The following is an 18,282-nucleotide window of genomic DNA, read 5'->3' as shown; positions in this document are numbered from 1 at the left end:
AGTGGCATCAAGCTGTGAGGTTTCAGACTGCAAACAAACGAACACCCCCCGCCTCACCCTCCCATATCTAACCAATGATCGAATCTACGGTGGGTGCAAAAAAAACAAAACAAAAAAAAGGCCCTCTCTGGAACCAGTGTTTGGTTTGTCTGTTCAGGGCTACTGTAGAAACATGGCACACTTAAAAGGAAGAAGACCTGCTCATTATGTAGCTATGAAAGGCACAGGGATAGTTTTCAGGCGATTATACTCTAATGAAAACTTAATTATGGATATCATATTCTGTTTTTGCTAATAGTTCCCCCAAAACCTAAAGTACTTTTAAGTTAAGTCAATTGTCACATATTTGTTAGATCGAGGGTAGACTGTTGTTGCCTGGTCTGACAAACAAGCAGGCCAGAGTCTGTTTTACAGGAATTTATTGGCTTTTTCAAAAAGTGACAATAGCTTTTATCCATAAAACTAAAGAGTCACAACATTGGCTTGAATTAAAGCACAGCTTGATGTCGGAATACAATATCGATGAGCAACATGTACTTAACCCCTGATCTAGTAGTTCAAATACATTTTGTAAATAGGCAAAAAATATAACTGTAGCAATTCTAATCTTAGTTTTCAGTATATGATGCACATACATGCTATCAGCATTAATTACAAAAAGCTAGGCTTGTAGGGAGATTAAGGTAGCATTAACTGTAGAGGTAATAAAACAAAGGATATTCATAGTGTTAGTTTAACAATACAGTGAGCGAGTGTAACTTCTGTGAAGAAAGATACAAAATCACATGATTATAACAAAAAGATGAGTACACCATAACCGACAGTAGCTTTGTTACCATTATTAGCAGGCACAGATGCTCTTCTTAGTGACATTGCTGAAGCCAGTAGTGATGCTAATAATTAAAAAAAAAAAAAAAATCAAATGTGCTGCACAGAAGGTTTCTGATAAATGCCCACAGAGCATTAAAGGTGCTCTTGTTCCCCATCACCAAATCACCTGAACATTTCTAATCCAATATGTAATCAAGTTTTCAGATTTCCACTCCTGGGCAGCTATACAGTTGAGACACTTCTCGGGGAAATATTGCAGTGAGTAAAAGAAGAAAATACCACAAACTCGACAGGTCCAAATGGAGCCAAATGTATAAAATACTGGATCATTTTTGATTTTTGTTTTTTTTCCAGGGATTAATAGCACTGTTGGTGTCAGCAGACCTTTTGCCAGTCTGAAATTTTCATTACGTTTCAGGCGCGATTCAATCGGTGAGAATGAATTGACATGAACATGAATCTAACTAGGACTGGAAAACTAACTACTGGCAAAGAGATTATGGTACACGGATATTTGAGGCAATAAGAATTTCACAGATGGTTACTTCAAGCTCCTTGTTGACAGTATGGTGACACAACTGCCTTCGCAAAGAGCGAGTGAACGTGTGACTTAAAAATGCCTTTGATCGGGGAGCTGAAACGAACAGCGGGTCACAACGGCAAACTGTCAGCTGTATTTCAAAGGTGTGGGACAAAAGAACAAAGGTTTTCTTTACGGCTAAAATACAGCATGTGTGCAGAATGTATTTGGCAATATTTCTTCCACTCGAAACAAACAACCAAGACTGTAAACAAAAAAAGGTGGACAACCGGTGGAAGAATAAATTGAAGACATTCCACGGTCCATTTTTTTTTTTACAAAACACCCAATCATTTTAGAAGGCCTCAAGAAATTCATAGTCTTGTCTATACAGTATACATTGTTAGGAAAGAACTAGGGTCTATAATAGTCCAACCCCCTTCTCCTACATCTGAACCTATGCTGAATTTTTTTTTTCATGGAAACGGTTGCTATAACTGTCGTAGCTACACTTATGGAAGGACAGAATCTGAAGTAAGTTGTTTTTGTTTGTATACTGGTGTTTCTCCTGTGTCTTTAGCCACCCTCACCGCTAGCGATCATGTTCCCCTGCAACTGTTCCAGTGGAAGAAGTCTTAGAGGAGAGTGCACTTCTTCCCCTTCTTCTTGACGGGCGGAGGGCACAAGACGGCCCGGATGGCCTCGTCGAACACGGTTTTAAGGCCACGCTGAGTCAGGGCTGAGCACTCCAGATATTTGACAGAACCTGAGGGAAACGTACAGAAAAAGACACTGGTTTATTTCTGGTCATTTGTTTTCCTCCTTGATTTATTACAGCAAAAAGTGTGACATATAATGTGCCACGGCTGTCTCTGAAAATTGTTACCAATTTCTTTGGCCATGGCCAGTCCTTGGGGATAGGTAATAGGAGAGAGTTTCTTCTCCTTCAGCTTCTCCGTGGTGTCCTTGTCATCTCTCAGATCCAGCTTGGTGCCCACGAGGATGATGGGAGTGTTGGGACAATGGTGTCTCACCTCAGGGTACCACTGCACAGAGACAACATCGATCAGTTACAGACATGAGGTTTTGCAAGACCTGCAATTCATTATTATTTTCCATTACCCATTATTCTGATTGTTTTAGAATAATTGATGACTGATTTAATCTCCAAACTGACAAAAGGCCATCCCTTTTTTTTCTTCCAGTTCAAAGGTCGTTTTGTCCCACAAATATTTCAAAACCCAGAAGGGGAGGGTAGGCATAGGGCTATTAGTAGAATGACCAGGAAGTGCTTTTAAACCACAACACAGACATATTATCTGAGGCAGTACCAGACTTTTGTCAGTCAAATTAGATCTGGATTTCAATATGAAGATTCAATCATTTGTTCTTTTTTTTTGTAAGAGATTATCTGAAAAGCGCACTCTCCTTTGTGTCTGGGTTGCTGCAGATATCTCGCCAGTTTCACTCTCCCTTTAGTTTCTGCGCTGTTCCCCCGAGGTGCATGACTGTCAGTAGGGATTTGGTTGTTGTATAATGCAGGGACTAAATTCTCAAAGTGAAAGGTTAAAAAAATGAATTTGGGGATACATATGCCTCCTTGAATATAGCCAACATGTATAACATGTTCATATATCCGGTGTGAGAATCGGAAACCAATGGATTACTGCCATTCTGCTCGTTTGTCTCATAATGAACAAATTGTTAATAAAAATGTCACTGAAAAGCAGCAGCTGGGGTATGAGGGTAAATATAACTCACTGACGGGAACAAAACAAAAAAATTCAGTTCAATTAACACATCTAGTTTCTGTGTTTTCAACTTTCAAACCTTGTGGGTTCCATCTTGATCTTTTTTCATTTGTCTAATTTTTTTTTAGGTAAAGCAAAGATTTGTAAAGCGCTTAGTATAAATGTCACACAAACCACACTTGTTCTTGTAAATGCAATAGTTTTGTCTAGAGCAGAAACCAATTAGACGATTGATAGAAATTGTATCTGAAACTATTTTGATAACTGCAGTTTTCAAGCAGAAATGCCAAACATTTGACGGTTTCTCAACTGTTAGGATTTGTTAAGTTTCTTTATTTTTATGACGATAAATTGAAAATGTACAATAACATAATCTTAAGATTAATCAGCAAAACAATAATTGTTGGTTGCAGCTATACTTTTCATTATGTTAAGATCCCTCTGAAAATATGACTGCATTTTTCTACTGGGTTTTATTGTGTAGATTAGATTTCAATTTGAAGCTACAAGTAGCTGGTTAGTTCTGCAGCATTGGAACAAAATGAGCTACAATATTGATAATGAGACGCCTGCGCTGACACTGCCAGACGGACATGTGTAGCCCAAATAAACTACTTGTTATCCAAGTGAGGAAGGCCAATCAAAATTTGACCCAAAACTTCTCACCCCGCCCTGAAGTAGATTCACGCAGAGGCTTTTAAAGCAGTCACCCTTTTCCAAAGAGGCACTACTCACCTTGGCACGGACGTTTTCAAATGAGGCAGGACTCACAAGCGAAAAGCAAATGAGAAACACATCCTGGTAGGACAAAGAAAACAAAGCAATCAGAGCACATCAAATTAACTTGCTGTTAAGAAGTTCACGAAGGTGTGGTTTTTTGTTCCCCTTTTAACTTCCTTATTTAATCACCCATACTTTCCAAAAGGATTACGCACGGAGAATAAATGAAACATAATGCAGCATTGTCTGACTGTTATTTTGTCATACCGTCTGCGGGTAGGAAAGTGGGCGGAGTCTGTCATAGTCTTCTTGTCCTGCTGTATCCCAAAGGCCCAGGTTCACTGGCTTTCCGTCCACCATAACATTGGCAGAGTAGTTGTCAAACCTGACAGAGGTGATGATGTTTGAACGAGACAAACCAATTAGGCTTCAGATTAACTGACGAAGTATCATTACGAATGTAAAATGTGACAGGAAATAGACACAAAATTGAAGTTCTTAAAATGGAACGCAATCTCTTAATTGATCTGTTGTGTCCTTTTTTCCTTTTCAGCTCTCTCAAATCTGCCTGAACCAAAACTTGTTTACAAACTGCCTGCTGAGCCAGCCTATGCCTTAACGACAGTGATTAAAATCAACATATTTTTCCCACAGCTGGTATCAGATAACATGCAGGTTTTTCTCACAACTTCCTGCAGCATGTATTTCCCTGAATCTCAGTTACAGTCCACAAGAGTGATTGTAACCTCTTCTGCAAGTAACCTAATTTCCATCTAAAAACCCAATTGAAGAATAAGATGACACCCTAATCATGCAATGACTGCGTAGGAAACCGGGGTGGAGACAAATGACCGACTGCCAGGCTCACATAAATAAATAAATACACACTGCACTGCAGACTCAGATACTCACACTGTGGGGATGTACTCTCCTGGAAAGGCATTAGTGGTGTAGCTGATGAGCAGACAGGTCTTACCCACAGCTCTGGAGGAGAGAAGAAGCTTGTTTAGTTGTTGTTGTTTTTTTATAGGATAAAAGGCATAGAAAAAGCAATTCTGTGAATGAATTGATTGGCTTTCCGTTTTCTAACACTGGAGATGAGGTCATAACCAGTTCATCATGCCAGGTCGACCCCAGTTATTTACATTACAATCATATTAAAACCCAAATATATTCTGCTTACCATCACAGAGACACAAAATAAGACAATATTCGGTCCTTTTTAGGATTCCAAATAACGATCGTGTTAATTATTGATTAATCTGTCAAGTTATTTTCTCGATGAATCAATTCGTCGTCTGGTCTTTTTCAAATGACAGAATATGGTGAAAAATGTTGACCGGTGTTTCCCAAAGCCCAGGTTAGGTTGCAGCCTCAAATGTCCCGTTTTGTCCCAAACCAACAATCTACAACCAAAAATATATTCTGTTTATTATCATACAGGCTAAAGGAATCAGACAATATTTGCATTTAGGAAGCTGTAAAAAAAAAAAAAAAAAAAAACCCCTCTTAATAATCAAAACCATTTTCTGGCAATCAGCTGGTTGATTAATCGTCAGTTCAGTTTCATTCAAGTTTAAAACAGATACTTTTAAAAATGAACCCCGGGTGTCAACGCTTTGTGAAAACACGCTTATGCCGGTGTAGACCCGAGTTTCGTTTTTTGTTGTTGTTGTTTTTGCACGATGTACACATCAGAGCCATGATTTTTCTGCCAAAGAAGAAACTCTGGCGTGAACACGTAGTCTGAATCGAAAATAAAATAATAATAATAATAAAAAAAACCAGATTTAAACACGGTCTCGTTAGGCGCATGAATGACTGCGCCGCTGTGGTATCCACCACACCCAAGACAAGAAGTTACGAGTGCGTTTACCTCCCACATATTACACATTTTAAAAAATGTTAAGTCTCGGGCGCATGTTGTTCATCTTTCAACCATTTTTATAAAACTGTTGCAGACGACGTGTAACTTTAAAAAAAAAAAAAAAAAAAAGAAAAGGGAGCTGAACATAACGCCGGTGAAATCACGGACGCGGAACAAGAAGGTTTCCTGGCCACAATTTCCTGCGATTGCTAAGTAGTCGTTGCCAAATTTAAAAGTCTGGTCGGGAGAGGGATTGGTGAACTGCCCCCGTGATATGTGACTCATCCCCGGGGGGAGGAAAACACTGTCACACCGCGATAACTTCAGTGACAGATTAGCCAACCGCTTTGCACGCCAGCTATATGTTGTACCGCAATACTTGATTATATCAGGAAAAAACAACAACACACACACACACACACACAAATAATGGGAGAGTAACTTGCCACCCCCTCCCCAAAAAAAGAAGAAAATAAGGTTAATTAAATATGTCCAGGTCGTTAAAATGAACAGGGAGGCTAACTTCGGGAAATGTGAGGCAAAAAAAAAAAAAAAATTTCTTTTAACGTTAGCTCGTCTGATGACAACCTTTCAGCAAACCCGAGTCATTAAAGTCCAATAAATAGGCGACGCGAACTAATGTCCGGTTCAGTAAAGTTAACTTACCCATCTCCGACAACAACACACTTTATGGCCTGCATCGCGCCGCAAGCTTAAGAGGTTAGCCCGAGAGCCAGCTAACGTTAGCTCGGGTCTCTTTTTTTTTTTTTTTTTTTCCTTTCCTTTGTCCGGAGTCGCTCGCCGGTGAAAACGTCCCGAAACGAGGATCTCACGATCGGCCTTCGGTGTCGCAGCGGAGCTTCGGAGGACGCGGAACGACTCGCGGGGGCAAAACTTACAGGAACTTATCTCTCACTTTTGTTGTAGTTTTTTTTTTTTTTTTTTTTTTTACTCAGAAATTCACCCGCAACATTCCCATGCTTTCGTGGGCTGATAATGGAAGCTAGCTATGAGAGCAACCAAAAAAAAAAAAAAAAAAAAAAAAAAAAAAAAAAAACCCAGCGGCCACCACCCCTAAAGAAGGAAACACACACACAAAAGATGAAGTTAGACACCAAACCACCACATGGTGCATCCGGTGCGTCGGGTGGATACGCCCACGTTCACTTTAACGATCTCAAACGTGCTTAAAAAAAAACACACACAAAACAAACAAGGAGTAGTCAGATATATTATAGGTTAATCCTTTTGCAAGATATCATTTTTACTCGGTCGTTTAAAACCAACAACAAAAATAAATATAGGAGACGGACTGTTAAGGGCGTGACACTCAGAGAGGAACTGACGTCAGCTCAAGTCGTTTCATGACTACGGCGAGACTGAAAAGAGGTTTTTAGTCACTGGAGTTTGCCTTCTAGGCTTACATTTCCTGAGGAAAAAAAAACAAAACCGTAATTAAATTAGAGTAAGTATTCCAAAATGTTGGTGATTACAAAAGGAGTTTCATCTGACTATATTATTTTTGGTAAATGGTAATGTGTCGACTATAATGGCTTATTCATTCTGTTTCTGTGCATCTTTTTTTTTTGGACAACTTTTTGTCTTCTTCTAGACGGGCTCCATTCATTTGGCAGTGAGCAGAAATTTTGAACCTTGTTTTTGATCTGTTTTCTTCTTTGAATGTGCACAGCCTTTCATCTGTAATCAATGTGCATTTCTCCAACCAACCAACCACCGGTACGACTGTGAACAGTTCTCAGCCCTGTTGATACTCGTATCACCAGTCAGCGTGGAGTTGACCTGAACGTAAAACTGGTTTGAGTTGACATTTTTCTCTTACTGCAGTTGTGATCGACATACTTGTGATTTGTTTTGTTAGGTAGGCTTTAAAATTTAAACTTTTCAATCAACTCAAGTTACGATGAAGTAGCCTACTTTTGATAAGAGTTTGACAGTTATCAGTGTTGAGTACTGTTGTGAGACTGACAATTATGAATCTGTTTTTTTTTTTTACCTTTCAGCTTTATTGAAGTTTCAAACAGTTTAAAGTAATCAAGATAGATAGATAGATAGATAGATAGATAGATAGATAGATAGATAGATAGTTACTTTATTAATCCCACAAGGGGACTTTTTTTTTACATTTTAAATCAATTGTAACACATTAAATTACTTTAATCAAGTAATTAAAATAGTTGCATTACTTGTTACATTTTTAATACTGTAACTAGTAATCTGTAACCTATTTGCCTTAACATTCCTGACACTTACATCAGATTAAGCTCTTTGCACTTTAAAGCTTTCCAGGCAGCCATGACTAATAATAATTTGTCATATACAAGCCGGGGCGTGTTTTCTCTGGTTCTAACTGACATGTGCAGTTTAGTTTGTTTGTATGGACAGCGTATAAATAATGTGGACAAATCAACCCCCCCCCCCCCCCCCCCCCCACACACACACACACACCCAACCTACTCCTGATAGTCGAAACTCGGGGCATATTTGCCCCGAACACGTTCCACTTCCCTGTGTCACATCGTCATCAGTCCCCCCGATGACCGTAACAGGATTCGGCGGAGAAGCTGTCGGGGTGGAGCAACTCTGCCAACATAATATGCAGTGTAGAAAAATGGAGCTCGGTGTCAGTCAGCGATAGAAACATGGCCTGTTACACATCCCTGACCACTCTTCTCGCCTCGCCTCGCCAGCTCACACTGTAACACTAGAGACCGCCGGGCAGACTTTGGCCTCTATGGCGGGTTTGTCTTATTTAGTGCTCCGTTTTTCGGGCTCCGCTGGTCGGACGTACGGCGTGTTTTCCAAAGGCTTGACGAGGACTTTGTTGATATTTTTTGATCTCGCATGGCGGCTGCGAATCAGATTCCCCTACATCTACCTTGTCGCCTCGATGATGTTTAACGTCAGATTACAGGTAACTTATTCCAACAACCACCTTTTGTTGTTGTTGTTGTTGTTTTGTCGGCTCCCAGCTAAGGTGATCCCGTTACTCATGTCAACAAGGCTGATGTAAAAGGCCCACAATGTGGAACTAAAGGAAACCTTTGTGTTGTCTGTGTCGTCGCATCAAGATGTTGTTGTTTTTTTAAAAAGAGGTGTCATCTTGAGATAGACACAATATTAATTTGAAACCGTCTTTAAAATAATCTCGTTTCTTAGGTAACTGAAGGAGTATAATAAAACGGCTGCAATATCAGACCTTCATGCAGACTATTATGGTTTTTGTTTTTTGTTGACACTGGTTCAGAGAGGTGTTGATTGAACAATATGATCATTTTTGTGGTGCATTAAACTGAGAGGTGTTTCTAATATTTTGTTGACTCAATTTGTATCAATGAGGATCGACTCACCTATTAGGTTAAATTGTTTATATAACACTTTAATGCAGCAGCTAACTATCTTTTTTATTATGAATCAGTCGGCCTAATGGTTTGACTGCCGGTAAATTAAATATCAGAATATGGTTTCACAAGGTATTGGTTCTTAGTATTGGAGTTGATGTGTTTTGCTTTTTTTCTTACAGTTGAAAAATATCAGCTCTTTAGTGATAATCTAATGACACCGGTTTCTAAATGACTTTAAGCCTAATGTCACATTTCTTCTTTAATTGCTGAACAACTAACAACTATAATTGCATTTATTCACAGTTCTTATTACTCAGTGGTTAATTCCACAATTTTTAAGCGTTTACATTAAGTCAAAAATTACCAATCAAAATAGTAAGAAATTATCTTTTTTTGTTTTGTTGATCAGCTAATCAAGTTATTGTTTCAGCTATTAATATTATACAGTTCAACATACAGCCTCCACAATGAACCTAATACACAATAAACTGACAACTGAGTGTACACAGCTGAAAGCTCAAATCAATGGATTGTACCAAAACAGATATCTGCCTTATCCTTTCATTTTGTATGTATTGTGCTGTCTGACAGAGTCTTCATCTCTTTGCAGGTCCACATTGAAATCCACTGAGTTTCCAATGCTTGTCTTTGGAATTAAAGCAATGAATAGTGAGCACTGCCATGTTTCAGTTCTAGACAAACACTGGCTGACCTTGCACAGCGATGTTGAGGAAGAGGACACTTCACTCTGCAAACTGGCGTGACAATGCATCAAAGTGATACGGCTGTTTGTTCCCGTCAGCCCTTGTCACGCAAGCCCAGTGCCTTTTCAGCTACGGGAGGAAGGAGAGGCGGCAGCGATGTCTGAAAAAAATGAAACGGGGTGAGCAGTGAAGGTGGAGAGGAAAGATGTCTCGGTTACTGATGTAGGAGCCGCTCGTCCGGCCCGTAAAGATTTTAATCATCCTTTTTCCTCTGGATAAGGAGGACTGCGGCATGGATGTGAACATGAAAACAGATGATTGTTACTGTCAAACTTTGTAGCTTCTCTTTAATGTCTGACATGTATGTTGATTAGACACTCATTGTAAACATCTCGCAGTGAAAAGCAGGAACCATTTCACGTTAATTTCAAAAGGAAATCTGTTCACCGCATGACACCGACGAGCATGTTTTTGTTGTCCTCTGTGGCTTGGACACTTTGGGTTTAGCTGCATAAGCGGAACGTGGTCTTTTAACCGAGATTTGTTGGAGGAAAAAAAAAAGTACAGCTGCAACAACTGGAAGTTTACAGTCTGTCAGGAAGTACAGTATCAAAGGGAATCACTGCATGTCTTCATACACACATGTTGTCACACTCACTGTTGTGTTTCTGCATATCAGTGGCATTTAAAAGGTGATGTTAGTGAAAAATGGTACCAGCAAAATTTTTTTTTTTTTTAGCTGAAACTTTCTTGACCTTTTGATTTCTCTGTGTGTGGGGGGAGGGGTTTGAAGTCACAGAGCTGAGGGTGAGAATGATTGAACTTCGAAAGAAATAAATTAATGAAATCACAATTCTCAGCCTTTTCTATAAGTGTAGTTACAATTGTCTTATACTAAACTGCCCTTTAAAGACTGCAAGGTTAGCTTTGTGGTTTCACATGTGATATGGTACATTTTTAAGGGTGGTTAGCTAGGAAGAGTCTTTTTTAAGCAACCTTTTTGTTTAACTTTATACGTCTTTTCAATACAGGCATTTTTTGTATTAATGTCCTCAAATTACATCTGTAGCAAAAAAAAACTAAAAACTTTTTACCTTTTTTGTTTTTACAAGTTACAAGTTAATTCTATAAAGACACATAAGAAAAAAACAATCAAATCTAGAAAGCATACCTTTCATTTTTTGTAAAGAGAACCATTACAATTATTTAAACCTGAAGCAGTCCTTCAAGTTCAAGTGACATCAGCGTTTCTTTTGGTTAAATGTTTGTCATATTTTTTTCTAATGCCATACAAATAACCAAAAATGTAACAAGACACTTTACTTGTAAACATGAATTTGAGTTTCAAATATCACTTTTTTCATCGCAAACCACCCAACATGTACTGAATAAGAATTCCTTGAATCACATTGTTTAAAAAAAGAAGAAAAGAAAGCAGTCATTTTAAATATGTTATATTTAGTGCATATCATCCAGGTTCATTTTTTTACACATCTTTTTTTTCACACAAGTTTCATTCATTTCCCTTTTTTTATTTTAATTTGAGATATTTGACCTTCCATAATGGACTGAAGATGTCACTTCAGACAACTTAAACCTACTTCTTCTGTAAGCATGATTGTGTTGTAGTACCATGTGTCCACACGGGGGAGACTGCCGACTGTGTACTGGATGGCCTCTCCTATCTGTTGGAAACAGACATCAAGAGCTGTCAGCCTCTTTGAAGCGGGCACAGACTGATGCAGGAGGGAATTACAGAGGTAATGTAGCTGTAATATAGCAACAATTAATCTGTCACCATGGCTTCTGTCAGCAGAATTTATTTTGCTGTATGGATAATGAATTTGTCATGATTTACAATATCAGCTTTACACAGTGATTCATTGTTTAAGACTTCTTCAAAACGTGTCATTCAGAAGTCTACCCCTGGAAAGAAAATGTAATCTTGGCTTGCCTTGTAAGGTGTTTATTCTACTGTCCCTGATCAACATCAATTAAAAATCCTGTGATTAATTACTGTATTTATAGAGGCAGCGAGTACTTTCATGAATGACTCTCAGCCAGCAGATCTATTTGGCACGCTGTTTAAGTGAGCTCCTTTTTTAAAGTCACGTGCCAAACTGCTGACACCCTCGCTCAGCGCAAAATGTCCCCAGCAAACTTATCCTAACCAGTCACTCTGATGCCAGGCTGCAGCGTAAAACCATCAGGGGTTGCCAAGGCAACTGTATTTCTCCATGTGACACACAAACCTTCCTGCCCACCCCCCTTTTCTGGAAAAAAAGAGGATTTATTTTTCAGGGATTTGCCAAAGGAAATATTTTAATAGGGTTATCATAGAGGACTGGCAGAGGGAGAGATCTATAGATGAAGGATAAGTCGGGTTATCTTTACTCTGATTTTGCCAACCACCATTTGTACTCAGAAAAAAAAGGGGTAGTGGAATAAAGATTACAGAGTTTTAGCCTTTGGCATATGCAGCAGTTCACATGTTTTATTTGACTGAGTGCGAAAGAGTGATAATACCGCAAATGGAAATAGCTGTAATAATACAATTACAGCTGCAATGCAGTATTTTAAGTACAACCCACTTCTATTCACATTATTAATTAACTTTAAAAATGTATTTGCATGGGAACTTGAGGTTTGATGTTCTTTAATGTTGTCTTTTATACTAAAAGTTGCCTTTCTTCTAATATGAATGCTGGATATTCTGGTTTCTCAAAGCCTGCGTTAAAACTGTCACAAAACTTTACAATCCTTCTAAACTCAATAGTAAAAGATCTTCTTTCAGACTCAGTCAAAGGTTATATTTGCTTTGTCGAGAAGATTTAAATATATTTGACCTCATTACCCAGTTTTTTGAACACCGGAGTGAAGCTCATTTATTTTCATGGTCCAATTATGAATTTGTTTATTTCTGTTTTATTTGTGTTTTTCCTTAATTCCCTTATTTTGGGAAGTAGGCTTTTAAACTGTCTTGCCAAGGGTTCACTGAGAAGACTGGGGGGGTAAATATTAAACTACTGCCAGCAGCTGGTTATCATTAAGACTCCAAACATGGGAAATCCATTCAAAAACTGTAGTGTAAAGGCAATGTTACACTGTTTTAAGTGTGCTCAACTTCTCTTCAGTTTTTGGAGCAGATCAAAGAAACAAGATTAACCAGGTTATTGGATCTTCCGAGGTGCTGGTAGGTGGATTTTGTTACCATGCTAAGCTAAGATAACTGGATGAGGATGGTCAGTCTATTCTTTTAAAACAGCCTACAGCCTGCTGAATATAAATCTCATAATGTCTCAGATGATGATACCAAACACAAAAAATAAAGGTCAATACAAGGTGACACCCTGAAGGGCAACTTTAGTTTCGTCATTAATTCTTGAACTGCAAGGGAGCAAACATTTTCCTCCACAGATCCCTCTGCTTAACAAATGTAATTTAACATTTGTTTTGTCCATTGGAACAACACAATTTCCATTTTAAAGAACCAATCACAATGAAGGAAATGAATGAAAAAACAACCTGCTTACGTGTCTGCCATCAACTTTATGTATTCAAGCTAAACAAGAAATGGGGATTAAATTGTTGCAAATAACGGCACTGATTAAGTAAAATCAGCTCCTGACAAACCTGCATTTTTTCTTCTAAATTAAAAGCAGAATCAAGATATGGAAATGAAGTAAAAGCCAACTAAACTTAACATAATGTAAGGCGACTCCTTGTGTGTCAAATCATAACTGTTTGTTCACTTAACATGTAACACGATGTCTAACAGCATGACTGACAAATAAATGACACACATTAATACACATCCATGCACAGAGAATGGATTATGAATGTAAAATGTAATCAAACATTAATCCACACAATTTTACCTCTGATTTTACACTGTGATTTATGCTAAACCCTCTCACTCTCAGTTTGAGGTTTTGGTTGAAGAGTACTTTGGCACCGTAGAGCATTACTGTGCATAATGTCCTCTTTGTGGTTATTTAAAAAAGACTGAGTTACTCCTATGATTTAAATGCTGTTGACCGGGGAGGGGAGGCATATGCAAAGCGTTAAAACGGATGAGATCAGGTGCTGAGATGTGCTCCAAGCTGACCTGAAAACTGAATCAAAGGAGTGGGGGAGTAGAAGAGGAGGCAGCGAGAGAGAGAGAGAGAGAGAGAGAAATATGGAGAAGGAGGAAGGTTTATATTCCCTGTATTGTGGGATTGAAATAGGTCATACATGCAAAAATATGCCTATTTTAGGAGGTGTTATCTTGACATTTCTCTGTATTCTGAACTTTCATTTTTATAATCCTGTACATTCCTGCAGTCATTTGTTGAATCAGTACAGTTTCATATTTTTCACAGCAGCAGAAATCGGTCAAAATTATCATTTCATTTGACATATTTCCATTATGTTTTATAGTAATTGAAAAAAATAAGCTTTGCACTGAAGTTAGGGGTTGTGTTTGACTTAAAAAGCTTACATTTCATATAGTGGTATTAAAGGATCATAGCTTTTGATGCTCGGTGGGGAAGTCATGCTTTTATCTTTTGTTATTGTTTGATCCCGCATGTTGCACCCCCATGTTGCACTCCTCCACACGCTGTTGTCCTGCGTCCTGATCACATAATTTCGTCATTGATAACCACTAAAATGATTTCTTAGGGAAGCGGTGATTAGAGGTTTGTATCATGCCTTTTTTCTGTTTAATAAATGAAGGTAATGGATGTAAAAATGATTGTGAACTATGCGCTCACATATGAAATAATAAGAAATAACCTTCATGGCTTGTTATGAAATGGCAGCAGTTTGACGAGGATTGTACTTTAAATGTAGGGACTCGCTCACAGCTTTACATTCAAGTTCTCAGGCATACACTGCTGCCTTTGTTAGTCCAAATAAAGACTCCACTCATAGGTGTCCTCAGATCCAGAAAATCAACTCAACTTTGCCCTTCAGTCAGATTGTGGCAGGAAAGAAACGGCTGAGATGCAGAGCTGGATATGAACCCAAATGAAGGAGGAAATCCTGCTGCGCTCGGCTTCCCGTGACCCATGTCACACACACGCCATCACCCAAAGATTAACCTTGTCGCCTTCCACAACAGGAAGGACACGTGAAACCCCGTCATATCCCTGGTTTTGGTCTAGTTCAGCATTATAGTTAAATATGTATGGACTGGGAACTATCGTGTATGAGTGGAAAAAATCTCACCTCCCCATGAGCACGAAATGTCTTGTAAATTTCACTGTCATCTTTAGTTTAATAAACAAAGAGTTTACGATCGTACTTACAGGGACAGGGGTGCTTCGAACCAACACTAATGCCAACATGCTTGATGAGGTGCTGACAATGATGACATGCTGATATAACAGGTTTAATGTCTATTATGGTCACCATCTTCGGCATGCCAATTGTTTTTTTTAAATTAGCGCTAAATGTAAAGTAGAGCTGACACTGATTGAAAAAAAAACAAAAAAAAAACTTGTTTTGCTGTAGTATCAAACAAAAGTATTGGACCAATTGAAATTTTGACCTGATGATGGTGCAGCAGAGAGTCCATGGATCACCTGAATCATTAATATAAATATCGTTGAATGTTTGTACCAACTTTGTGCCAGTCCATGTGGGAGATAAAGTTTCGTAGAATAAGTGAGACTTTTGACCTGCTGGTAGCACTGCAGGAAAAGTCAAGGAATGAAGACCTGGTGATTCAACCTCTTGGGCCCATAGATGTCAGTACAAAATGTTAAGGCAATCCAACCAATGGTTGTTGAAACATTACAGAGTAAAGCAAAGTGTTTCTCTCCTCCCAATAGGCATAATATCCCTCACAAAAGGGAGCTGAAATCAGAGTAAAGATGGATCCAGATGTTTAAGGCGAAGACTCGCTGAGTAAAATGATTGCACTCGACTGCACGATGACGGGAGGGGTTTTTGGGGAGATGGAGATAGCGGAGCAGAGGTTAGGGATGTGAGGGGGGTTGCTTATCTGTGTAATTATGTATGGAGGGGTCAGGAGTTTTAAAGGCAGGAGGTGATCTGGGCATTGCCGTGGTGACTGGAGCATATGAAGTGGTTTGACTGCTCAATGAGGTCACGTGAAGTCGGTCAGGAGCACCGCAGACGTTTCCCATGATGGTTGGCCTAATCTGCCAGACATGCACCCCCCTCGGGGCATGCACCCTGTACGCCACGAGAGGCAACCCCACACATGTTCACTTCAAGCCATAGACCTTTTTGGGGGGTGAATTTATGTCCTCTGATTTGTAATTTGAAAGAACCGGGTTTAGTCAAACATGCTGTAATGTAACTGAACCGAATGGATGTTTTGTTGATTTAAAAACTGGAATTTCTGCATCTGCATGTTCACATTTTCTCACCACTGAGGTATATCTGGACCACACAGAGGTTCCCCTTATGACTCATAAACACATTAGCATGACATTTACAGGGAATAAAGCATAGTGAGTGCATTTGTGTGCCAGAAAGATAGACTCAGGAATCTAATTGCTTTTAATGGAACATATTCTGATCTGTGAAACAGACTGTCTCGGTTTGACAGCTCCAGAATGACATAAATGGACAGTAAAACTGTATTTGTCTAACCATATTCCCCAAGCCATCACCAACACTATGCATATGACCTATTTTCCAGTTGTAGCACAGAGAGTATTCAAATTAGGTCTTGTTGTGTGTGCTAACTGCTTTGCATCAATCCAGCGAGTATGTAAAACCTCGTATAGTGGAAGTGAAGTGGAAGACTTCCTGGGTTCAAAACTAAAGGGGCTGTAGAATTCCCCTTACCAAACAACAATTCAGCAAAAAAAAAAAATCCAGTGCAGGATTTTTTTTTCTTTGTTTTTCCATTCTGCAAAGTGACACACATCTCTGGGAATTAAGTTTCCCTTAAAACACATGGTTAGGTCCTCACAACTGACACTTTCATGCCAGAATACAGAAAAAACAAACACTGTCTGGATGCTTGTACCCAAATATTCCACTTACCCCCCGAACACACACACACACACACACACACACACACACACACACACACACACACACACACACACACACACACACACACACACACACACACACACACACACACACACACACACACACACACACACACACACACACAAGGGCGTTGAGAGCACCACGTTTACCCACAGTCGTTTTTATAATTTTTTTTCTCCTGTCATTCGGTACCAGACTGAACCAGACTGGATTGTGCTGGATCAAGGGCGTTCAGTGGATTGTGTAATTCTTTGGCCCAGCTGATGTGAATTTACAAAAAATGACTCGTTTCAGCTACCCAGTGTCGACTCCTGCCTTTTTACAATGACTTAATGATAGTGAAGCACACCTAAGGCGAAGAAAGGCCCTTCATTTCTGGTGTTGGACAGTGTGCAGTGGTCAACAGTATAGTTGTTTTTTTTTGCAGTAAAGACAATCTGTCAAACTGAGCTTCATTACATTTGAAAAGGAACCAAATCATTTGCCTTTTCTGTTTTAACAAAGCAAATACATTGTAAAGTTACTGTAGCCTTTACCTATAACAACTGTAAGAGGTAGTGTCAGGAGAGCCGATTGTATTATGGCTGGAGAATAGACTTTGTTTAAAATAGAGGGTTGAGAATGAAACATTTGTCTAAAAGAGACACCTATGAATAAACAAATGGATGAATAAATTAAAACATCTGTTCATGCTTGACCATTGGAGAAATGTACACAGGAAGTGAGACCCCCTCCTTCTTTCTGGAGGCAGGAATGCTATAATTGAAACCACGTGTGTTGTAGAAACAAGCGCTGTGAATATGTGTGTGTGTGTGTGTGTGTGTGTGTGTGTGTGTGTGTTCTCCGTCCTACTATTTCCCAACCTGATGGGTCTCCAAAAGTACCCATCTCTTTTTTTTGGATCAGCAGCCTCTTGGATTGTTATACAGAGATGCATAGCTCACTTAGATTAATTCAATAAATCACGCAGAAAACTGCAATATTTAGACATTGACAGGGGAGTTACAGTGTAAAGTACATTGGCTCAAATATTGTACTTTTAATATGCTACATTTATTTCACAGCTAAATACTTCACAGGTTAAGATTTAATATAAGATCATATAATTATCTTTTTAAATATTTTACATTATAATACATTATACCACTATACTACTTACACTACTACTACGTAAGATAACAAAGTATTTCAAATGAACTCCACCTTGACGAACTATGACATTAAGATAAGATTGGCTTAGAGGTTATAATAATAATAATCCATGAAATAACGTAAAACTCTGAAGGGACCATTACTTAATGAGCAGCCAGCTTTAATAAATGATAGTAGTTTTCTGAAAATATTTACTTTTTCTTAAAATGTTTGCTTTTGCAAATTTTCAGTATTTATGGAATCAGAATCAGAATTTGTCATCCACTCTGATTGATAACTACTCCCTTTGTGGACCTTGATTCCTCGATATATACTACCACCAGAGATCCAACTCTGTAAATTGAATTTAAAAAAA

At 38.8% G+C, this 18,282-nt stretch overlaps 2 protein-coding genes across 2 annotated transcripts; one reads left to right on the top strand and one right to left on the bottom strand.

The window, feature by feature from the left end:
• Positions 1-402: 402 nt before the first annotated feature.
• Positions 403-6,685, bottom strand: rac1b (Rac family small GTPase 1b). Its single transcript, XM_069702773.1, has 6 exons — positions 6,356-6,685; positions 4,735-4,806; positions 4,090-4,207; positions 3,838-3,900; positions 2,238-2,397; positions 403-2,117 (listed from the first exon to the last, which is right to left on the bottom strand). The coding sequence occupies exons 1-6, from the start codon at positions 6,388-6,390 to the stop codon at positions 1,987-1,989; spliced, it is 579 nt and encodes a 192-aa protein (XP_069558874.1). The 5' UTR covers positions 6,391-6,685; the 3' UTR covers positions 403-1,986.
• A 1,562-nt stretch (positions 6,686-8,247) lies between these two features.
• LOC138623323 (salivary gland specific protein SAGSIN1) lies at positions 8,248-12,639 on the top strand. Its single transcript, XM_069702774.1, has 2 exons — positions 8,248-8,621; positions 9,662-12,639. Exons 1-2 carry the CDS (start codon positions 8,442-8,444, stop codon positions 9,680-9,682), a joined length of 201 nt encoding a protein of 66 aa, XP_069558875.1. The 5' UTR covers positions 8,248-8,441; the 3' UTR covers positions 9,683-12,639.
• The last annotated feature ends 5,643 nt before the right edge of the window (positions 12,640-18,282 follow it).

The sequence above is a fragment of the Brachyistius frenatus genome, unplaced genomic scaffold, assembly GCF_029030835.1.
Source record: "Brachyistius frenatus isolate BFR_SWC_R1_liver_20210118 unplaced genomic scaffold, ASM2903083v1 Contig_43, whole genome shotgun sequence".
Classification (NCBI taxonomy): Eukaryota; Metazoa; Chordata; class Actinopteri; family Embiotocidae; genus Brachyistius; species Brachyistius frenatus.
This window is presented reverse-complemented; position numbering and strand designations above follow the sequence as displayed.

Excerpts from the sequence above, each read along its gene's own strand:
- rac1b (XM_069702773.1), bottom strand. The coding sequence starts at position 6,390 with ATGCAGGCCATAAAGTGTGTTGTTGTCGGAGATGG. Across the intron at positions 4,807-6,355 it reads TGTGTTGTTGTCGGAGATGG|AGCTGTGGGTAAGACCTGTC; the intron begins GTAAGTTAACTT and ends TCTCTCCTCCAG. Across the intron at positions 2,118-2,237 it reads GGCCATGGCCAAAGAAATTG|GTTCTGTCAAATATCTGGAG; the intron begins GTAACAATTTTC and ends CGTTTCCCTCAG.
- LOC138623323 (XM_069702774.1), top strand. The coding sequence starts at position 8,442 with ATGGCGGGTTTGTCTTATTTAGTGCTCCGTTTTTCGGGCTCCGCTGGT. Across the intron at positions 8,622-9,661 it reads TGTTTAACGTCAGATTACAG|GTCCACATTGAAATCCACTG; the intron begins GTAACTTATTCC and ends ATCTCTTTGCAG.